The following is a 24,606-nucleotide window of genomic DNA, read 5'->3' on the forward strand; positions in this document are numbered from 1 at the left end:
TACTAACAGCACACATAGAGACATACACAGTATATTGAAACATATGAAGAAGACACATCTCAAGCACGCGTGCACACAATATTTACAGCAAGAAAATGAGATAACCGCAATACCAGAACTGACCACATGTGGAAAGCTCACAGACATGTATAATCAGGCTTTTCTGTCTACTGCGTTGTTGAATTGCTTGTTGAGTTATCTATTCACATCATGTTGTCAGGTCAAAATCCGATACTAACACGAATAATTATTATTATAGATTTTATTTTTTTATTTTTTAATTTTACAGACAAAAATGTAACTGTATGAAAATCACTTAAAAGGGGTTATCCAGGTCTAAAATACTGATGATCTATCCCTGTGCTTGCTATTGCAGCTCCATCTCAGTCACCTGAATAGGACTGGGCTGCAGAGAGGCCATGTGACCAGTGGATGTGAAGTCATAGGTCGAGAAAAAAAGGCTACAGCACTCACCCATGTGCTGTGGCCCCTTGGGACAGCTGATCGGGGGTGCCGGGTGTCAGCCCCCCGCACCGATCTGATATTGATGACCTATCTATATTTGAGTCCTGGAAATCCCCTTTAAAAGGGATTCTGTCACCTCGTTTTCGGTTATAGAGATGCGGACATGCACGGCTAGATCGCCGCTAGCATGTCCGCAATATATCTGTCCTATAGGGCTGTGTGCTTTTATTTTGTTAAAAAAAATATTTTAGAGATATGTAAATGAGCCTTGTAAGGTGCCCAAGGGGCTGTACGAACCTTCCTGGTGCCCAGCCACGCCCCCTGTGAAGGAGCCCAGCACCGCCTATGTCCTCCAAATCTCCTCCTTTCGTCACAGTTAGATTGACGTAATCTCGCGATGCGTGAGCTCATGCATGTGCAGTCCCTTCCCTGGGGCTGATGCCAGCACAGGGAAGGAGCACTATACCAGCACTGCGCATGCGCCGAGCTTGCGCATCGCGATATTGCGTAAATCTAACTGTGACAAAAGGAGGAGATTCGGAGGACATAGGCGGTGCTGGGCTCCTTCACAGGGGGGCGTGGCTGGGCACCAGGAAGGTTCGTACAGCCCCTTGGGCACCTTACAAGGCTCATTTATATATCTCTAAAATCCTTTTTTTTAACAAAATAAAAGCACACGCCCTATAGGACCGGTATATTGCGGACATGCTAGCGGTGATCTAGCCGTGCATGTCTGCATCTCTATAACCGAAAACGAGGTATCCCTTTAATACACCAATATATTCAGATTGAATGCCAGCATTACATGTCTGTGCTACTAGCTTTGAGGCTCACTCAAGCCAGTCTGGTATTGTCAAGTCAGTGATAAAGGAGCAAGGATGCTGAGGAGAAAAACCACAACCATACGCACTTGTCAACTGGGAAGGATGGCATGCAGTAGATGATGGAGATGATGTGGATGACAACACAGCCTCGTCATCTGAGGCTTCTGGGTTTATCCAGTAGGCTCTCCTTCTCTCATTACCTTTCTTGCTAGTACAGCTTATCTCGCATTGGAAGACATCTTCACAGCTGTCACTATGTAAGCGCTCTTTCTGGAGAAGCTTGTCTACCCTCTGAATAATGCACTCCAGGCTCTTCTCAACATTTGACCACACTTTCTCCTAAAAACAACAGAAATTTTGTAGTAATTGCTATCGGTAACACACTTTGGGGGCATTTATCATGTAAAAAAAAGTTTCAAATGACAGTGCACTGCATATTTGCTCCACAATATGCAACTTTTTGATCTTCTTGACACTCGCGCGCGGGAGGAAGGGTGGGGGTTGGGTGACTTAACAGGAGGCCTACCACAGCTCAAGTCTACGTCAGCCCCTAGCTGGTGCAGACTTGAGTTTCTGGCACAGACGGCATCAAGATTGGCGTATTGAAACATCAGCCTTGATAAATCTCCCACAGTATCTATTTGAATCAGACCTACTGGAACCAACAGTAATCAGAGCACAATGAGGATTTTGCAATGGAGTTATTTAAAGTGACATAGCACCCTGAAAAAACATCTGATATATCATAGCAACATATCAAAAGTTTTGATCTGTGGTGGGGATCCAAGTGTTGAGACTCCGAGAGAGAGAGAGTGAGCATGTGGGAGTCTCAGCCCTCACCCCAAAAACGATAAAAAAAATTGACATGTCTTTACGACATATGATATACTTTAATGGTTTACTCACACTATGTTTGGTGTGTATGGTCAAGCATATACATAGGAAAACACTCCCAATGTATATGCTGAGCGGGTAAATAGACCACTATAGATCTACCAGATGCCAATCGGTTACAGGTAGTGCTGCGACCCCTTTATTCTGAAGATCAGTGGAGTCTCAATAGTCATTATGCCATCAATTGTAATGGTGGGAAAATGCCTTCAATAGTTACAGAAGTGAAAATATCATGTCTTTACAAACATAAGGTGGATATAATGTAAAGTACCACTGCAAAAAAACAAAGCAAAGCATTCAGGGGTGACAAGTTTTATATATATATATATATATATATATATATATACAGGTCCTTCTCAGAAAATTAGCATATTGTGATAAAGTTCATTATTTTCTGTAATGTACTGATAAACATTAGACTTTCATATATTTTAGATTCATTACACACCAACTGAAGTAGTTCAAGCCTTTTATTGTTTTAATATTGATGATTTTGGCATACAGCTCATGAAAACCCAAATTTCCTATCTCAAAAAATTAGCATATTTCATCCGACCAATAAAAGAAAAGTGTTTTTAATACAAAAAAAATCAACCTTCAAATAATTATGTTCAGTTATGCACTCAATACTTGGTCGGGAATCCTTTTGCAGAAATGACTGCTTCAATGCGGCGTGGCATGGAGGCAATCAGCCTGTGGCACTGCTGAGGTGTTATGGAGGCCCAGGATGCTTCGATAGCGGCCTTAAGCTCATCCAGAGTGTTGGGTCTTGCGTCTCTCAACTTTCTCTTCCCAATATCCCACAGATTCTCTATGGGGTTTAGGTCAGGAGAGTTGGCAGGCCAATTGAGCACAGTAATACCATGGTCAGTAAACCATTTACCAGTGGTTTTGGCACTGTGAGCAGGTGCCAGGTCGTGCTGAAAAATGAAATCTTCATCTCCATAAAGCTTTTCAGCAGATGGAAGCATGAAGTGCTCCAAAATCTCCTGATAGCTAGCTGCATTGACCCTGCCCTTGATAAAACACAGTGGACCAACACCAGCAGCTGACATGGCACCCCAGACCATCACTGACTGTGGGTATTTGACACTGGTCCTCTCCCCAGTCTTCCTCCAGACTCTGGCACCTTGATTTCCGAATGACATGCAAAATTTGCTTTCATCTGAAAAAAGTACTTTGGACCACTGAGCAACAGTCCAGTGCTGCTTCTCTGTAGCCCAGGTCAGGCGCTTCTGCCGCTGTTTCTGGGGAATGCGGCACCTGTAGCCCATTTCCTGCACACGCCTGTACACGGTGGCTCTGGATGTTTCTACTCCAGACTCAGTCCACTGCTTCCGCAGGTCCCCCAAGGTCTGGAATCGGTCCTTCTCCACAATCTTCCTCAGGGTCCGGTCACCTCTTCTCGTTGTGCAGCGTTTTCTGCCACACTTTTTCCTTCCCACAGACTTCCCACTGAGGTGCCTTGATACAGCACTCTGGGAACAGCCTATTCGTTCAGAAATTTCTTTCTGTGTCTTACCCTCTTGCTTGAGGGTGTCAATGATGGCCTTCTGGACAGCAGTCAGGTCGGCAGTCTTGCCCATGATTGCGGTTTTGAGTAATGAACCAGGCTGGGAGTTTTTAAAAGCCTCAGGAATCTTTTGCAGGTGTTTAGAGTTAATTAGTTGATTCAGATGATTAGGTTAATAGCTCGTTTAGAGAACCTTTTCATGATATGCTAATTTTTTTAGATAGGAATTTTGGGTTTTCATGAGCTGTATGCCAAAATCTTCAATATTAAAACAATAAAAGGCTTGAACTACTTCAGTTGGTGTGTAATGAATCTAAAATATATGAAAGTCTAATGTTTATCAGTACATTACAGAAAATAATGAACTTTATCACAATATGCTAATTTTTTGAGAAGGACCTGTATATTGCAAACCTAGAAAACGTGTCACCTCGCTTTACAATTTGTTCCCAAAAGTTGTGTTATGGGTTTTGGTTAACCAGAAATTCAGCCCTCTCGCCAGCCGTAGTAGAGTCAATGAAAAACAAAGCCATCTCCAGTAATTGTATAACTGCTGGGGCAGACAGCTTTCCTAGTAATCAATATGCACTGTGTTTTGTCCATTTAGCCTTCACTAAACTGTATGGTCAGTAATTTAAGCTGCCTGTCTGCTTCACTGGAGCCAAACACAGTCACTGTCTGCTTCATAGTCAAAGCATATCAGTCCTAGAAACCCTTATTGGTTAATTTTCGCTGGACACAATCATTGTGTGTAAAGTTTCTAGTGTAAAGCAAAAAAAATAAAAAATTATACACCTGAAACTAAAAGGTAGTTTTGTATTGAAATCTCAAAATTAAAGGGGTGTTCCGGTTACATTAAGCTATCCTCTATCCACAGGCTAGGGGATAACTGTTAGTTCGGTGGGGTACTACCACTGCGACCCCCATTGTTCACAAGAATGGGGGCCTTGTACCGCCTGCAGCTCCCCTGAAATGAAGGGAGCGGCCGGTCCCACACCGATCTAATAGTTACCCCCTATCCTGTGGATAGAGGATAACATAATCTAATTGGAATACCTCATGCACACTGCAAAATACAATGAGCGGCAGTGTGCATCCCGCAATTTTCACACTACCCAGTGTCAAAATGCCTATTCTTGTCTGTAAAACTGACAAGAATAGGACATATTCTATTTCTATGTGTGCTGTCCGCTTATTTGGTGGCCCCATTGAAATAAATGGGTCTGCATGCAATTGGCCAAAAATGTGATCGGCTGCAGAAAAAATACAGTCGTATGAATGAGGCCTTAGGAACCATGCACTAAACATTGGTGAAGATGGGGGGAAAAAAAGGACTTCACTGAAAGGTTAAAGGAGTGGGAATGCCCTTAAATGCCCACTATGTAATGCTACATTCTCCTGTCAGTGGCCACAGCAAGTGAAATGTCGGACCGTATGCAGTTTCCCCCGGAAAAAACACCAACTGTCATTAGAAAAGGGGATGATTCATGAGACAACCCCTTTAAGACAGCACAATACATTAGTAACATGTTTCTCACCCATTCCTCCTCGTGCCAATCCACCTGCAGAGATGACCTACTGTTTCTTCCTGCCCACCGTGCCATCAGAGTATCCTGGTCGTTTCTCAGCACTACTTGGTCGGCATCTCCTGATGTAGGAGAGGCTTTGGAGGCGATGTAGTCTGGCCGAGCAGCATTGAGTCCGTGTATTGCATTGGCTAACAGTTTGCAGTCACATACAGTGACAAGCTGTCTTGTCTGTGCACAATATAAGAATACAACAATCCATTAGTGTTTATATAATACCATACTGTTCTCCCAGCTCCCAATCCTTCTTTCCTTAAAGACGTTGTCCAGGATTAGAAAAACATGAGTGCATTCTTCCATAAACAGCACCACCCCTGTCCACGGGTTGTGTCTGGTACTGCAGCTCAGCTCCACTGGAGTCAATGGGGCAGAGCTGCAATACAAGACACAACCTGTGGACAGGGGTGGTGCTGTTTTTGGGAGAAAGCAGCCATGTTGTACCGGACAAGCCCTTTATATTTTCTGCCACCGTACCGGCCCAGACTCCCTTGTTTACACAGGCATCGCTGCACCTGACCTGAGTGCAGTATAATGGCACTTATACACAGAGTAATGGCTGTAACGTAGTCTGCATTACTACGCCAGACCACCAACAGTGAATACACCCCATGGGCTTCTAAAGTGTAAAAAAGACTTAAAGATTTTACTGAAACCTTAAAGGGGTTGTGCAAGAATGGCTGGACCTGTAAAGGGAAGATTACTTATCTACTGCTGGGAAGCAGGTAAATAAGCTTTCCTTTACAGGTCTGACCTTCCCCCCTTCCCCACCACATTCTTGGACATCGCCTTGAACAGTGGCGTAGCTAAAAATGACTGGGCCCCACAGCAAATTTTTGAATGGGGCCACCCTCTCCCAGTAATTTTTTTGCAACCCCTTCCTTTCATGCCGCCCCCATTCCTGTGGCTAGTAAAGATCGCTCTCTCAGAGCTGTCAGTGTATATAATTTCATTGTGTAATACTGTTGAGGAGGCCCTGACAAAGTCCTCCTCCTCCTGGATGGGCCCCTTCTGGGTCCAGGGCCCCAAAGCAGCCGCTTCCCCTATAGCTATGCCCCTGGCCTTGAATGTGAAGTCTGATACAGCAATTTGCAAGCAGCTTATTTCAGAAATGCATAAAAGGGGCAAAATTAGCTGGAGAATGATAAGGGGTAAAAGAGATTTATATGTCTACGGTTGGAAACGAGAAACATACAACCTGAAGAAAATCGAAATTCCTCACCTTATCTGCTAAAATGGCAAGTGTCCTCTCAATGCCATTGGCCGATCGGTCCTTTGCCGCTCTGGAGAGCCTCTCTGCATAATAACTGACCTGCGTCTTCAGGGTATTAATGTGGGCGATGATCTCCTTGGCTCGGATGATATCTTGGGGTATGTAAACAATGGACTGGGGGCAAGCTGTCGTGCTGGAAATGAAGAATACCATACAGGGAGGAAAAATTACCACCACGCAAGCAGTACAATGAATGCATACAATGAATGACTGCGATACATGACTCAGTGATGGGCAGATGCTTGTTACTTGATGTGGTCTGCTTGGGATTAAAGGGGTGGTCCAGACCCCTGCACTGTGTTATATCTGCTGAAAAAATCAGCACCTGCATCCTGACACCCCATTATGGTTTCCTCTCACCTTGGCTCCCTTCAGCAGTCTTCTGATTCCCGTCCTGTAGACTTCCAGACGGGATCAGGTGCGCCACTACAGCCATGACTGGCTCCGATGGTGACATGTGACCCAGCAGCGGGGACACGCCACCACTGAGTCCTGTCATTAGCTGTAGTGGCGCACGTGACCCTGTCCGTTCTGATGTTTACAGTCACCTGAAGGAGGCAAAAGGAAGCAACCGGTATCTGGTATGAGATTTTGAACAGGTACAACACAGTGCAGAGGTCTGTTATAGGGCATCTGTCAGCAGATTTGTACCTGTGAAACTGGCTGACCTGTTTCATATGCGCGTGGCAGCTGAAGGTGTCTGTGTTGGTCCCTTCTTAATATGTGCCCACCATTGCTTTGATTGACAGGCCATGCAGTGAAAACATCATCACATCTGCCTGGTCCTGTCAATCAAAGTGCAGAGGACGTGGCAGTTGCAGAGAGAGCTGAGCCTCTAGGTGTAATGGCAACGCCCCCGCTGCTCCTAGAGACTCATTTGCATATATTAAAACATAATTTTTCTCAGCAATGTGGGCACATATGAACATGGGACCAACACAGATGCCTTCAGCTGCCAAGAGCACATGTAACAGGTCAGCCAGTGTCATAGGTACAAATCTGCTGACAGATTCCCTTTAAAGTACCCGAAGATGAAAAAGCCCTTTCAGTCTTTATATCATGGTCTTAAAAGATGATAGATAATGAATACATTTTATCATCAAACGCAAAAAAAATAAAGTTGATTACTGTAACACTATAAAAAACATTGTCTTCGCTGTATGTCCTTCACCTCGGCAACTATGAAAAAAGCAAAACCAGGGAGTCCAGTATCTCCAACCAATATTGCTTCATAATGGAGCTAGTTCATATCATATGTATGAAAGAGCATCTGTGCCCATTACATCACATGACAACTGGCGCATCTGTGCCAACTTCACCGCTGTCAAACATACCCTATGAAGCCACTTACAGATCTGTCTACATACAAGATGACATATGCTGCTAGGAGGGAACCCCGATGGTTTCTCTTAAATCTGGGATCCATGTACAGACTACCATGGCATCAAAACGCTTAGAAATGGTGTAACATGGTTGTGGTGCGAGTGCCAGCTTAAATAAATATGGCAGTTTTTAATGGATAAGTAAAATCTCATGTATTAGCAACACAGCAGAAAAACATCGGTCAATTGTTGCATTCTTTGTGATATTCATTTTCCTGGACGCATACTTTTTTCAAGTTTTATATTTTTTTTATACTTGAAAATTCCAAAGTAAAAACCAAAGAAAACATTTATAATCTATTTAGGGGACAGGAGCTAAATGTTAGCTGAGACCCCCTGCCATCCAACTGCAGTTAAAAGTTTTAACAGATGGGCAAGACTAGCAATTGTTTGGGATCCGACCAGTTTAACCTTTATCGCTTATCCAGTGGAAGAGCAATAAAATGTTTATAACTGGGATATTCCTGACATTTCCTGGATAAGTGCACAACTTACTGATTTTGATGCCAGACACTAGATTACATTAAGGGGGTACTGCGGCTTTTCTGAAAAACCCAGAGTCTTCAGAACCTGTGGAGTAAAGATTGTTTCCTCCACACTTATCCATTCCTCATGCCCAATGCCGCCATTTTCTCTATGCTCGGAATGGCTGCAGGCTTTTCCACTTGGGTCCCAACCAGATATGTTCCTCAGTTTCCCTGTTCAGATGCATTTACATTATGCAGCCGAACAGGAAGACACGGGAACGCATCTGGGCGACGAAGAGCCCACTGCCAGTCTGAACACAACAAAGGCAACAAATTATGCGAGTTACAGGTATGATTAGAAATAATTGGGAAAAGTACCAATACACACAGGACAAACACAGGACGAAACAAGTAGCTATAACACAATACTTCTGACATTCATTGATCTAGGTCTAAAATGTAATATTGGCATGGCAAACACATGCTTTAAAATAAACCCAGCATTTTCTAAAACCACAGACGAGTACTCCATGTCCAAGTGTAGCCAGATAGTGAAGCAGCAGCAGCTTTTATGACCGCTGCCCATTCTAATAGCGGCAAGGCTAGAAAAGTGTGTAAAAGAAAGGCACCACAATGCACTAATGGAAGGACAGCCACACAAAACCACACAAAGACAGTATTACAAAATGCATGGAAAATAAACATATGGTGGCATGGATGCTGCAAAGCCAACTCACCAAGTTTCCTCAAAACTGCTATAAGGAGCCAAGAAACAAAGCGCAAAATTAGATCATAAAAGTATTTTACTTTCAAGAAGATTTAAAATAAAAAGCCTAAACAAAATATCTGCATTTTAGGGTGGAGCTCCACAGAGACATGGAAGATGCTGGATCACTGAGGAGCTTTAGCCCAAAACTAGAATTAAGTTGAAGCTATTGGCACAAACTAAACAAATTAAAAGAGGTTGCATCAACAAGACAATCCCTTCTCCGAAGAAATCTACATGGGCGATCAAATTAGATGAAAGAGCACCCATCAGCAAGAGGGTAAGCTCTACAGCTCACCTGTGCTGGCCATGCCCCCGCAGTGCCCTCATCTGCCTAAAGGATAAAAGTATTTTTTTTGAGGGAACGTCACAACCGATTTTCAGAAGACAAGTATCATTTTAATTAGCAGGACCAACCCTACCAGGCAGTATGCCTGGTGTAGTAGGGTGGAATATGTGCTCTTTAAAACTCTCGGTAATCAGCTAATATTGCCAGGGGATGTCAATGCTTAGCATATATGGAAAACATTTTGTATGACATATATTTAACAGGTCCACGGGCTATCAATTGCCAGTTGTGTGCTAGAACGGTGTCCTTTTTGACATGTCTGGCCAATATACCAATATATATTGATATACCTTTTGTACTAAAATTCATAGTTGGATTTGCTTTCCAATAGCACTTTATACCATTTTTATAAATAATTGGAGTCTATGACAAATGTACGCAGCAATAGTGTACCGTTTCAAACAGAATTCCGGACCACGGTGTGAACTTAGCTCGAATCCACTGTGGTTAGGGCGAATAAAGCAAATGAATTGGGGTTGTACTTGTGAGACAACTCTTTTAAAGGATTTGTAAGCGAAAGCCACATTAAAGCATACAATTAGTAGATTCAGTTAGTAATAATTGTCAAGGTTGCTCAGTTGTAGTATTCTGAGGTCTAATCCACCAAATTCCAATGTTACAATGACATTGTTCTTCACATAATATTCAGTAAATGCATAAGCATCCTTTAGGTCACTGATGGCTAACCTCCGGCACTCCAGCTGTGGTGAAACTACGACTCCCAGCATGCTCCATTCATTTCTATGAAGTTCAGAGAACAGCCAAGCAAGTGTGCATCTTGAGAGTTGTAGTTTTATCGCAGCTGGAGTGCCGGAGGTTAGCCATCACAGCTTTAGGTGATCCAAAACACATAGTAGGCAAGATTTGTGGTGCAATTTGAGTAGAAAGGCTATAGTTCTAAAGATTTGTCTGTACTACATCTGTATTACACTGGCACGGACGCACAGGCAAGATCCTTCTTGCTTATTTTGGTGTAACACATTGCTGTATAACAAATGCTATGTATTCATTTTCCTTTAATTCCATTCTCCAAGTCAATGTAGGCATCTAAAGAGATACAGATCTCTGAACAGTGTCACGTAGATCCTATTGTGATTAATGGGAGCCATGCAGAAGACTCTTAAAGGGTTATTCCCTTATAAAGTGAAGCCATATCGCTAACATAGGCCATCATTTTATGATGGTGCGGATTCAACCTCTGAGAACTCCACTGATCCTGTGTCCCTATTCAAGATTAGAATGTTGAGTTCCAGAGGTTGGCCCCCCCACCAATAAATAAGTGATGGCATATCCTTGCGATATGCCATCACTTTATATGTTGGGCAAATTACTACGACGGTTCAATTGGTTACCTCTGGACAACTGTTTCACCTAATGTCTAGCTATAATCAAGAGTACTGAATTATAGGAATACTTTACGTTTCCCATTTGGAAATAAGGAAGGAAACCCCCTCTAGTAGACCTAGTCTGTAGACCAGTATGTATTTGGTTATGATTGACAAAATTATAGGAAACGCATATCAGTACTATTAAGTCAAAGCAACTGGGGTTGTAATTTCTTTATGAAGATGTTTCACTAGGCACCCGACTGGCCTTCTCAGTTACAAAGGCTTGTATGAGAAATCTCCTAAATTAACCCCTTCAAGCGACAGTTTGGACCAAATGCCTGAGCCTTATCCAAGCCATTCTGAGATTGTTTTATCGTGACACATCGTACTTCATGTTAGTGGTGAATTGAGTTCATACGTTTTACCTTTGTGCAAAAAAAAAATCCAAAATTTGCAGAAATTTGGGAAAAATTCACTATTTTCAAATTTATTTTTTTTTTTTTTTGCTTTTAAGACGGATAGTGATACTTCATAAAATAGTTATCACTTTACATTCCCCATATGTCTACTTTATGTTGGCATCATTTTGTAATTGTCATTAATTTTTTTAAGAAGTTAGAAGGCTTAGAAGTTTAGAAGCACATTTTTTTTATTTTTAAGAAATATTCCAAAACCCACTTTTTTAAGGACCATTTCAGTTATGAAGTCACTTTGTGGGGCTTACACTGTAGAAACCACCCATAAATAGCCACATTTTAGAAATTACACCCCTCAAGTTATTTAAAACCGATTTTACAAACTTTATTAACCCTTTAGATGTTCCACAAGTATTAAAGCAAAATGGAGGGGAAATTTTAAAATTTTATTTTTGGGGGGCAGATTATCCATTTAAATCTAACTTTCCTGTAACACAGCAAGGGTTAACAGCCAAAGGAACCTCAATATTTATTACCCTGATTCTGCAGTTTACAGAAACACCCCATATGTGGTCATAAACTGCTTTATGGGCACACGGCAGGGCGCAGAGGGAAAGGAGCACCATATTGTTAACGGAGGCCAGATTGTGCTGGAATGGTTTTCAGGTGCCATGTCACATTTGAAGAGACCCTGAGGTACCCCTAGAAAGAAAACCCCTAAAAGTGAACCCATTTTGGAAACTACCCCCCCCCCCCCTCAAGCAATACATTTTGTGGTGAAGTGAATGCTTTGACCCAACAAGCGTTTCATAGAATTTAGAAACACATGGATGTGAGAATGGAAAATGAACTTTTATTTCCAATATAAAGGCCCACAACCCCAAAATTAGTTATGCATTTTTTCCTGAATACGGCAACACCTCATACGTGGTCATAAACCGCTGATTGGGATTGCAGGGCAGCATTCAGAAGGGTAAAAAAGACATCAGGATTTTCTAACATGTAATTTGGTGAAATTAGTTTAGGGCCCATAACATTTTTATTTTTTCACCAATGTAGCTGTTTGGGGGCTTGTTTTTTGCAGGACAGGCTGTAGTTTTTATTGGTATCATTTTGGGGTACATAGGTCTTTTTGATCACTTGTTATTTTTTTGTGAACGTGATGTGACAAAAACAGCAATTCCATAATTTTTTTCTACATTTTTTTTTACGGCCTTCACCGCGCAGGATTAGTAATATGATCCTTTTATAGATCAGGTCATTACAGACACAGCGATACCAATTATGTGTATTTTTTTTATTAATTTAATTTTTTTTATGACATAAATCAACGGATATGAGAAAAGACAATTTTTATTTAATTTTTATTTTTTACTTTACTTTTTTCTACACCTTTTTTTTATTTATCAAGACCCATCTGAATCTTGAAGATCCAGTGGGCCTGATGGCTATACACTGCATTGCAATAGTCATCTATTGCAATGCACTGTATAGTCAGTGCTACACTTACACTAAGGCCCCATGCACACGGCTGAGATCAGTGCCGTGTGCATGGGGTTAAACGGCTGGGGTTAAACGGCTGAGATCAGTGCCAGCACAGATTTCAGCCGTAGCAGCAGAGTGTCAGTTGTAAGTTACAGCAGACACTCTTTGCTGATGGCAGAGGCTCCGTTCTTGAGCCTCTGCCATCAGAACCGGCACAGAGGACATCGCAGCAGGGGGCGATGAGGGGGCAATGGCCACCTGTGGGGGGCACTTAAATTTATCAGGGGCAATGGGGGCAAGGTGGAAGTCATGCCTGATTTCAGGCTGTGATCTCCAGTCCCACAAATGCATTGCAATACCGGATCCGTCTCTCCGGTGTCATCCGGAAAAACTGATCCAGTATAAAAAATTTTTGCATTTTTGCAAATTTGGAAGTTTAGAAGCACTTTTTTTTTATTTTTAAGAAATATTCCAGAACCCACTTTTTTAAGGACCATTTCAGTTATGAAGTCACTTTGTGGGGCTTACACTGTAGAAACCACCCATAAATAGCCACATTTTAGAAATTACACCCCTCAAGTTATTTAAAACCGATTTTACAAACTTTATTAACCCTTTAGATGTTCCACAAGTATTAAAGCAAAATGGAGGGGAAATTTTACAATTTTATTTTTGGGGGGCAGATTATCCATTTAAATCTAACTTTCCTGTAACACAGCAAGGGTTAACAGCCAAAGGAACCTCAATATTTATTACCCTGATTCTGCAGTTTACAGAAACACCCCATATGTGGTCATAAACTGCTTTATGGGCACACGGCAGGGTGCAGAGGGAAAGGAGCGCCATATTGTTAACGGAGGCCAGATTGTGCTGGAATGGTTTTCAGGTGCCATGTCACATTTGAAGAGACCCTGAGGTACCCCTAGAAAGAAAACCCCTAAAAGTGAACCCATTTTGGAAACTACCCCCCCTCAAGCAATACATTTTGTGGTGAAGTGAATGCTTTGACCCAACAAGCGTTTCATAGAATTTAGAAACACATGGATGTAAGAATGGAAAATGAACTTTTATTTCCAATATAAAGCCCCACAACCCCAAAATTAGTTATGCATTTTTTCCTGAATACGGCAACACCTCATACGTGGTCATAAACCGCTGCAAGAGAGAGGAAGCTCCCTCCCTCTCAACCCCATGGATGCCGCGGACGGCTGCTGACCTCAGCAGCTATGGGGTTAAACGGCTGAGATCAGTGCCAGCACAGATTTCAGCCGTAGCAGCAGAGTGTCAGTTCTAAGTTACAGCAGACACTCTTTGCTGATGGCAGAGGCTCCGTTCTTGAGCCTCTGCCATCAGAACCGGCACAGAGGACATCGCAGCAGGGGGCGATGGGGGGGCAATAGCCACCTGTGGTGGGCACTTAAATTTATCAGGGGCAATGGGGGAAAGGTGGCAGTCATGCCTGATTTCAGGCTGTGATCTCCAGTCTCACAAATGCATTGCAATACCGGATCCGTCTCTCCGGTGTCATCCGGAAAAACGGATCCAGTATAAATTTTTTTGGGATTTTTGGAAAGCCGGATCCGTTTTGCCTGAACCCTCAATGCCGGATCCGGCACTAATACACGTCAATGTAAATTAATGCCGGATCCGGCACTTTAACGCAAGTGTGAAAGTACCCTAAGAACCTTCACAGACATAGGTAATACACAATTCAGTAATATGATGAACTGGAATGAAGAAGTTCTTACTTTTTCTTTGCATCTTCAAATTTGTGTAAAATCTTCCGCAATCCACCAGATTTAAAACCTTGGCAATGTGCAGCTGGCGCTCCTATAGTTACTATGTCATAGTTCTGATCTAAAGTTAGAAGATGAGATTTGAATATTAGTACTCTTATTAAAGAGGTTGTCTGGGAATTTAATACCGATGACCTATACTTAGGGATGAACGATCAATACCAGATCAGTAAGGCTGAGTTCACACGGGCGACATTTCTGCGTGGGTGCAATGCGGGAGGTGAACGCATTGCACCCGCACTGAATCTGGACCCATTCATTTCTATGGGGCTGTGCACATGAGCTGTGATTTTCACGCATCACTTATGCGTTGCGTGAAAATCGCAGCATGCTCTATATTGTGCGTTTATCACGCAGGCCCCATAGAAGTGAATGAGGCTGAGTGAAAATCACAAGCATCCGCAAGCAAGTGCGGATGCGGTGCGATTTTCACGCATGGTTGCTAGGTGACAGTCTATTCACTGTATTATTTTCCCTTATAACATGGTTATAAGGGAAAATAATAGCATTCTTAATACAGAATGCATAGTAGGTGGTCAATTGAGGGTTAAAAAAATACATAAATTAATTCACCTTCTCCTCTTGATCGCGTAGCTGCTGTTCTCTTCTTACTTCTTTAATGATGAGCTGCCGGCTTAAAGGACCTGTGGTGACGTCAGATCACATGGTCCATCACCACGTCACCACAGGTCCTTTAAGCCGGCAGCTCATCATTAAAGAAGTAAGAAGAGACCGGCAGCTACGCGATCAAGAGGAAAAGGTGAGTTAATGTATGTATTTTTTTAACCCTCAATTGACCACCTACTATGCATTCTGTATTAAGAATGCTATTATGTTCCCTTATAACCATCTTATAAGGGAAAATAATAACATCTACACAACACCGAACCCTAACCTGAACTTCTGTGAAGAAGTTCGGGTCTGGGTACCACAGTCGGTTTTTTATCACGCGCGTGCAAAACACATAAAAACTGAACATCGGAACGCAATCGCAGTCAAAACTGACTGCAATTGCATACCTACTCGCGCGGGTTTGCCGCAATACACCGGGACGCATCCGGACCTAATCTGGACATGCTCGTGTGAACTCAGCCTAAGGCCTCATGCACACGACCGTTGTGTGCATCCGTGGCCGTTGTGCCGTTTTCCGTTTTTTTTCACGGACCCATTGACTTTCAATGGGTCCGTGGAAAAATCGGAAAATGCACCGTTTGGCAGCCGCATCCGTGAGCCGTGTTTCCTGGCCGTGAAAAAAATATGACCTGTCCTATTTTTTTCACGGCCAACGGTTCACGGGCCCATTCAAGTCAATGGGTCCGTGAAAGAACACGGATGCACACAAGATTGGCATCCGTGTCCGTGATCCGTGGCCGTAGGTTTTAGTTTCATACAGACGGATCCGAAGATCCGTCTGCATAAAAGCTTTTTCTGATCTAAGTTTTCACTTCGTGAAAACTCATTTCCGACAGTATATTCTAACACAGAAGCGTTCCCATGGTGATGGGGACGCTTCTAGTTAGAATACACTGCAAACTTTGTACAAGACTGCCCCCTGCTGCCTGGCAGCACCCGATCTCTTACAGGGGGATATGATAGTACAATTAACCCCATCATATCCCCCTGTAAGAGATCAGGGCTGCCAGGCAGCAGGGGGCAGACCCCCCCCCCCCCCTCCCCAGTTTGAATATCATTGTGCGGCCCCCCCCCTCCCCTGTTGTTAACTCGTTGGTGGCCAGTGTGCGCACCCCCCTCCCTCCCTCCCTCTATTGTTTTAATACATTGGGGCCAGTGTGCGCGCCCCCCCCCCAACCCCCCCTCCCTCCCTCTATTGTTTTAATACATTGGGGCCAGTGTGCGCGCGCCCCCCCAACCCCCCCTCCCTCCCTCTATTGTTTTAATACATTGGGGCCAGTGTGCGCACCCCCCCAACCCCCAACCCCCCCTCCCTCCCTCTATTGTAATCATCATCGGTGGCAGCGGAGTAGAAGATTTTCATACTTACCTGCTTCTTGCTGCTGCGATGTCTGCGTCCGGCCGGGAGCTCCTCCTACTGGTAAGTGACAGGTCTGTGCGGCGCATTGCTGTCACTTACCAGTAGGAGGAGCTCCCGGCCGGACGCAGACATCGCAGCAGCAAGAAGCAGGTAAGTATGAAAATCTTCTACTCCGCTGCCACCGATGATGATTACAATAGAGGGAGGGAGGGGGGGGGGGGGGTTGGGGGGGTGCGCACACTGGCCCCAATGTATTAAAACAATAGAGAGAGGGAGGGAGGGGGGGTTGGGGGGGCGCGCGCACACTGGCCCCAATGTATTAAAACAATAGAGGGAGGGAGGGGGGGGGGTTGTGGGGGCGCGCGCACACTGGCCCCAATGTATTAAAATAATAGAGGGGGGGTTGGGGGGCGCGCGCACACTGGCCCCAATGTATTAAAACAATAGAGGGAGGGAGGGGGGTGCGCACACTGGCCACCAACGAGTTAACAACAGGGGAGGGGGGGCCCACTGGCCACCAATGAGTTAAAAACAGGGGGGGGGTCTGCCCCCTGCTGCCTGGCAGCACCTGCCAGGCAGCAGGGGGCAGTCATGTACACAGTTTTTTTGTATATTCTAACCTGAAGCGTCTCCATCACCATGGGAACGCCTCTGTGTTAGAATATACTGTCGGAAATGAGTTTCACGATGTAGCTCATATCCGACAGTATATTCTAACATAGAGGCGTTCCCATGGTGATGGGGACGCTACAAGTTAAAATATACCATCGGATTGGAGAAAACTCCAATCCGATGGTATAACAGAACTCCAGACTTTACATTGAAAGTCAATGGGGACGGATCCGTTTGAAATGGCACCATATTGTGTCAACTTCAAACGGATCCGTCCCCATTGACTTGCATTGTAATTCAGGACGGATCCGTTTGGCTCCGCACGGCCAGGCGGACGCCAAAACGACTTTTTTTTCATGTCCGTGGATCCTCCAAAAATCAAGGAAGACCCACGGACGAAAAAACGGTCACGGATCACGGACCCACGGACCCAGTTTTTGCGGGCCGTGAAAAAAAACTGTCGTGTGCATGAGGCCTAAGAGTCCAACTTTTAGCACCTCCATCCATCAGCTATTTGAAGTGGTATAGTGCTCGTGGGAGCTCTGTGACCTACACACAATTCTGCAGTCAAGACATCCCACTCAAGCCGCAGAATTAATCAGATTTTTTTTAAAATAACATTTAAATTATATGCATGAAAGTGATACCTGATGTGGATTCATCTTGAACTCTCATTCTCTGAATGTGTAAATTGGTAGGTACAAATTCTAATTTCTTGTCTGCTTTTAAGCTACTCGCTTTGAAAGAAACGCCTAGAAAACAAAAATAACCTACATTTAATAATTCAGCATTCAGAATTTAAAATCCACATTAAAAACAAATAGAACACTTAGAACAGTACATACTGTACAAAAGTGTACTCCAGGGAACTCCGCCTTATGGACAGAGAATTCATATATCTGTGATTTAATTTTAAAGGCTGTGGACACCTATCGGGACATTTTTTCTTAAATGCACACTGTATATGCTTGCCTAAAAACATTTTTGCAGTAGGGTTTTATTAAAAATGTTGCTCTCTTCTGCAGCTTCTATGCACCACAGTACAAAGCAAATTGTAGAATGCTGTTCACAATCAGAAGTCCAGACTTCGCCTCAAGCCTCTCACTCTCCCCTCCTGAAAAATCTTCTATTCAGATTTATCACCAAATCAAAGATTTATCACCAAATCAAAGCTGAGTTCTTAAGACTGTTCAGGAGAAGAGAGAGAGATGCATCAGATAGGCTCTCTGATGGATTTCATTGTGAATGACATTCTGCAGCTTGTTATGTACTGTGATACATAGAAGCTGCAGAAGCCAAACAGTAAGAATTTTTATTAAAACCCTGCCTCAAAAATCCATCTATTTAAGTAAAAATGCCCCAAAGATATCCACAACCTTTAAATCTACATCTTTACATCCTTCTCTACCTCAACAATTGCAACAATATATGACACAAGAAAACAATGTTTCTGGTGCTTGTGTTTGAGGTAAAGCCCGTAATGATGGGGCTACAGCAGTCACAGGTCACAAAGAAACAGTGGGGCAGCTACACTAAGACTGGTATTACATACGCCATTGGTAGCCTGGATTCACATCACATTTTTGGTCTTACATTTAAAATATTAAAAAAATGTATACGTTACATGGATGCCTCTGACAGACACCATACATTGGCATCCATCACCATAGAATTCCATTGTAAAAAAAACCATATATATTAACATGTGTTTTCTGCTGGACTCTGCAGGATGGAAAACCTTGGTACACTAAGCTTTCCACCCTGCAAAGTCCCGCAAAAAGAAAAATGTATACGTTAGCGTATACATTTTTCTTACAATGGAACTCTTTGACAATGGATGCCACTCTATAACATCCATCTGAGGCATCCGTTTAACATTTACATTTTTTGTATATGTTAAATGTAAGACCAAAAACGTGATGTGAACCCAGCCTTAGTCTAAAAGTTGGCTGGTGCAAAATGCAACATATTTTTTTAAGAGGCACAGGCCAGCATTTTAAAACAGAATTTTAAATCTAAGCCAGCTATGAGTTGGTGTAGATCTCCTCTATAATTTACAGGAAGCCTCACCCCTTTTCTCAACACTTATATGATGTCCGCCATAATTTTCCACTTTTCTAGGCCACTAAGTGGTGTAAAGGCTTTAACAAATCTCTTTTCAGGGACTACCTCTTCTATGTCTATCTTTAAAGGGGTTTCAGATATATGTAAATTAAAAAAGGATCAGGATATTGATGACCTATCCTCAGGATAGGCAAATATTATCAGATTGGTGGAATTGGTTTGAAGAGGCTGTTTACATCGGGCAATCTGCGAGTGAATGGGATAAATTTGCAAAAGCCTGCACTGCGTATTATTAAGTAGACAGCCCGGTGTAGACAATGAAAAAGCTGCAGATCTCACAAGAGCACTGTGGGCCCTTTGAACAGCTGGCTGGCTGTGGGGACCTCCATCAGTCTGATAGTGATGACGGAGGACGAAGAACAACATTATTACAAGTTTACATTACTACACTTCTCTGTTCTATATTCTGCTGCATACTCTTCCACTTGACTTCTTCCTATACTTCCCCATCTGCATGTTTCCATTCTGTGATTCCAGTAAATCAGGCCTAGATTTTCATATACCAAGTGAAGCCTTGTTTGCTACATACATTAAAGAAAGACACAAAAAACATGAGAAAAATCTGGGGATAATTTCTGCAGCTGACCTTTGTACTGATGAAGATTAGTCAGATTATCCTGGTATGTTAGAATGATCGTCTGATACTGAGTCACTATCTGTCGGCGCAAATTTTCCCAGCATGGAGACAACTCCCCCAATTCTTCAAGTTCGCACACTCTATGCAAGTTAAGAAAGAAAATAACTCAATTATTGAAGAGCACCTCAAATTAAATATATTCTGTCTGAGAAAACACACCAAACATTAAACACTTAGAATCCATAAAACCAATGGAAATGATGTTGCTATGGTCAGAGATAATCACTTGCTAGTTTTGGGTAAGCTATGCACCTAGACTGCACCTACAGTAAGGTCACATGTTTATACATGTGACCTTGCTATTGCTATTGAGTTTTCCACCATTGATCTGCACTCAGCACCCCATAATGAGAATGTAAAAACTGAATTTTAGAAATGTTTTCAAATTTATTACGAATGAAAAACTAAAATTTTGCATTGACGTTAAGTATTCAGACCCATTGCTATGACGTTTGAAATTTAGCTCTGGGGCCTCTGATTTGTCTTGATCGTCTTTGAGATGTTTCTACACCTTGATTGGAGTCCATCTGTGTCAAATTCAATTAATTAGACATGATTTGAAAGACACAGCCCTGTCTTTATAAGGTTTAACAGCTGACAATGCATATCAGCGCAAAAAAACAAGCCATAAGGATAGAATTTTATGTAAAAGTCAGAGACAGGATTGTGTGTGGAGGCACAGATCTGGGGAAAAAAATAACCAAAAAAAATTCTGTGCACTGAAAGTTCCCAAGTGGCCTCCATAATTCTTAAATGGAAGAAGTTTGCAACAACCAGGACTCTTCGTAGAGTTTGTTGCCTTGGTAAGTGATGTGGCCAAGAACCCAATGTTCACTCTGCCTAAGCTCCAAAGAAGTTTCAGAAGGGAGAAACTTCCAGAAGGTCAAACATCTGCAGACAGGATCTTTGGAGCTTAGGCAGAATCATCATTGGGTTCACTCTGCCTAAGCTCCAAAGATCACTCTACCCAAACTCCAAAGCGCCTTCTGCCTAAGCTCCAAAGATCCTGTGTGCAGATGGGAGAAACTTTCAGGTCAACTATCACTGCAGCACTCCACCAATCTGGGCTTTATGGCACTCGTGAGAAAAAAGCCTCTCCTCAGTAGAAGACACATGAAAGTTTGCTGCAATGCGATCAACTGCACAGGATCGCGAGGCACATTATGCCTGCGGTCCAGTCCAAACAAAATGCTGCAAGCAGCATTTTGACCAGACCTCAGGCATAATTGTGCCTTGTGATCCTGTGCATCCGATCGCCTACGGCTGTGGCTACGGGGCCATTCACTTTAATAGATCGTCACGCCCTACTCCTGCCCCACAACATAGTGAGCCGGCCGCGATGTAGTGCATTCTGGACAGAATCATCTGGTGTGAAAGAGGACTCATTTCACACCACAAAGACTGGAACGCAAGCCAGCCACCTCCCTGCATAAGGAATCGTGGTGGTGCATTGAAATATTGTTTTGATTTAAAATTATTTTTTGTATCAGGACAAGTAGATTGTCATGAGGGACAAGTAGATTGAGCCCCCGCTTTAGTCCTTCGACAAGAAGTTTTTTTTTACATTTCCACACCCCTGTACTTTAACTAACTACTAAGTAAAAGGTCTGAATACTTATGTCAATGTAATATTTTAGTTTTAACTTTTTAATAAATTAGCAAAGATTTTTAACTTTCTGTTTTCACTTTGTCATTATGGGGTATTGAGTACAGAATGATAGGGAAAAATTTTAACCATTTTTTTTTCTTTTAGCACAAGGTCGCAACATAACAAAATGTGAAAAAAGTCAAAAGGTCTGAAGTCTCTGAATGCATTGTATTTATCTGATGTGAGAAACTGCATTTCATTAAAGGGGGTTATACCATGATTAATGTAAAAAAAAATATATATATATATATATATATATATATATATCAGCCATAATATTGTTAGGGGCTGTGAAAGCTACCTGATGTCAGGTAGGAACTCACAACATCATAAATTACTATGGCGCACCAAGTTCGGGTCAGACGAGCAGTTGTCAGTCCAGAAGACGCAGCTGTTACATGGAGTGTATTTCCCAGACCAAACACACTTAGGTGAAACTGGCCTTACATGTGTCTTTTGTGACAGATTTTATTAAAAGACTACATCTTGTTTGAATGAACATACACTTAAATGGGATTGATCTAATATTCAGCTGTGATCCCATGCGACCGCCACTTCCAGGGTCACATACCGTACATTAGGCACATGATCCCAGCCAGGGATTACAACCTGTAGTGCATGCGTGGGTCTGAATCTCTTTCATGTGTTGCAGACTGTAATCCCGAATGTACAGCACGTGATCACAGAAGTGGCGGCCACATTGGATTGGAGCCGCATCTCGGATAACCTCTTTAATAATTAATTTAATAAATAATTAGTCACACACTTTAATACAAACATTACTTCTAACCCAAGATAAAGGGAGCTTATCATCACACAATGTATATAGATGTACAATGCTTGCTGGGCACACCAAGAGAAAAGTCACTAAAACTTTACTATTACCTATTCAGGCCCTTTTTGTGAATGTCCTTAAGAACATAATATACTCACCAAAACATATACTGCTTCATTTATGCCCCAATGTGTATTGCTAACGACTTTTTTATTTATTAAGGTGTATTTTATGTGGAGGAATTACTGTAAAAACCATTTACCGTAAATGTTAGCAAAAAAATAAAATAAATGATTGAGTACAAAACTGGAAACATACTACTAGATACGTGAATACTGTATGTGCGCAATCACACATATCTTACCGTGCAGCATCCTCTTCAAGGAGAAGTTTTACAAATTGCCTTGGTATGTGCAAGGAGAGGATACTCTCAGCCATTTGCTCTAATATGCGTAAGTGGTTTCCATCCGTCGTCGGAAAACGGTACATGCGACAGATTGCCCCACCGAACACTGAAATGTGGAAAATAGAAGTAAACATTATAGTCAAATTTCATACAGCGGCTCAGGAACCAGAACAAACATGTATTGAACAAACACACACAAACATACAGGTCCTTCAAAAAAAATTTGCATATTGCGATAAAGTTCATTATTTTCTGTAATGTACTGATAAACATTAGACTTTCATATATTTTAGATTCATTACACACAACTGAAGTAGTTCAAGCCTTTTATTGTTTTAATATTGATGATTTTGGCATACAGCTCATGAAAACCCAAAATTCCTATCTAAAAAAATTAGCATATCATGAAAAGGTTCTCTAAACGAGCTATTAACCTAATCATCTGAATCAACTAATTAACTCTAAACACCTGCAAAAGATTCCTGAGGCTTTTAAAAACTCCCAGCCTGGTTCATTACTCAAAACCGCAATCATGGGTAAGACTGCCGACCTGACTGCTGTCCAGAAGGCCATCATTGACACCCTCAAGCAAGAGGGTAAGACACAGAAAGAAATTTCTGAACGAATAGGCTGTTCCCAGAGTGCTGTATCAAGGCACCTCAGTGGGAAGTCTGTGGGAAGGAAAAAGTGTGGCAGAAAACGCTGCACAACGAGAAGAGGTGACCGGACCCTGAGGAAGATTGTGGAAAAGAACCGATTCCAGACCTTGGGGGACCTGCGGAAGCAGTGGACTGAGTCTGGAGTAGAAACATCCAGAGCCACCGTGTACAGGCGTGTGCAGGAAAAGGGCTACAGGTGCCGCATTCCCCAGGTCAAGCCACTTTTGAACCAGAAACAGCAGCAGAAGCGACTGACATGGGCTACAGAAAAGCAGCACTGGACTGTTGCATGTCATTCGGAAATCAAGGTGCCAGAGTCTGGAGGAAGACTGGGGAGAGGGAAATGCCAAAATGCCTGAAGTCCAGTGTCAAGTACCCACAGTCAGTGATGGTCTGGGGTGCCATGTCAGCTGCTGGTGTTGGTCCACTGTGTTTTACCAAGGGCAGGGTCAATGCAGCTAGCTATCAGGAGATTTTGGAGCACTTCATGCTTCCATCTGCTGAAAAGCTTTATGGAGATGAAGATTTCATTTTTCAGCACGACCTGGCACCTGCTCACAGTGCCAAAACCACTGGTAAATGGTTTACTGACCATGGTATTACTGTGCTCAATTGGCCTGCCAACTCTCCTGACCTGAACCCCATAGAGAATCTGTGGGATATTGGGAAGAGAAAGTTAAGAGACGCAAGACCCAACACTCTGGATGAGCTTAAGGCCGCTATCGAAGCATCCTGGGCCTCCATAACACCTCAGCAGTGCCACAGGTTGATTGCCTCCATGCCACGCCGCATTGAAGCAGTCATTTCTGCAAAAGGATTCCCGACCAAGTATTGAGTGCATAACTGAACATAATTGTTTGAAGGTTGACTTTTTTTGTATTAAAAACACTTTTCTTTTATTGGTCAGATGAAATATGCTAATTTTTTTAGATAGGCATTTTGGGTTTTCATGAGCTGTATGCCAAAATCATCAATATTAAAACAATAAAAGGCTTGAACTACTTCAGTTGTGTGTAATGAATCTAAAATATATGAAAGTCTAATGTTTATCAGTACATTACAGAAAATAATGAACTTTATCACAATATGCTAATTTTTTTAGAAGGACTTGTATTTGTTCTTTGGGAGGAAGCCACCTAACACCAGCTATTAGGAGAAGGTAGCTGTCGGAATAAAAGTGAGCTCTCACGAGACCATGCTTGGTCAGCTGG

General features: G+C 42.6%; 1 protein-coding gene across 8 annotated transcripts in view; it reads right to left on the minus strand.

Moving 5' to 3' along the window:
* INPP4A (inositol polyphosphate-4-phosphatase type I A) overlaps window positions 1-24,606 on the minus strand; it is a 393,978-nt gene that overhangs the window by 42,649 nt on the left and 326,723 nt on the right. For 3 of the 8 annotated variants that reach the window (XM_044288374.1, XM_044288373.1, XM_044288375.1), the window contains exons 10-17: window positions 22,695-22,842; window positions 19,857-19,987; window positions 17,794-17,898; window positions 14,494-14,602; window positions 9,139-9,156; window positions 6,502-6,685; window positions 5,235-5,453; window positions 1,376-1,628 (exon numbers count right to left, since the gene is read on the minus strand). In XM_044288374.1, coding sequence (XP_044144309.1) covers window positions 1,376-1,628; window positions 5,235-5,453; window positions 6,502-6,685; window positions 9,139-9,156; window positions 14,494-14,602; window positions 17,794-17,898; window positions 19,857-19,987; window positions 22,695-22,842 — 1,167 coding nt within the window. The remainder of the gene's footprint in view (window positions 1-1,375; window positions 1,629-5,234; window positions 5,454-6,501; window positions 6,686-9,138; window positions 9,157-14,493; window positions 14,603-17,793; window positions 17,899-19,856; window positions 19,988-22,694; window positions 22,843-24,606) is intronic. The other 5 variants (XM_044288379.1, XM_044288377.1, XM_044288381.1 and 2 more) reach the window with 3 other exon arrangements.

The sequence above is a fragment of the Bufo gargarizans genome, chromosome 3 (genome assembly GCF_014858855.1).
Source record: "Bufo gargarizans isolate SCDJY-AF-19 chromosome 3, ASM1485885v1, whole genome shotgun sequence".
Lineage (NCBI taxonomy): Eukaryota > Metazoa > Chordata > Amphibia > Anura > Bufonidae > Bufo > Bufo gargarizans.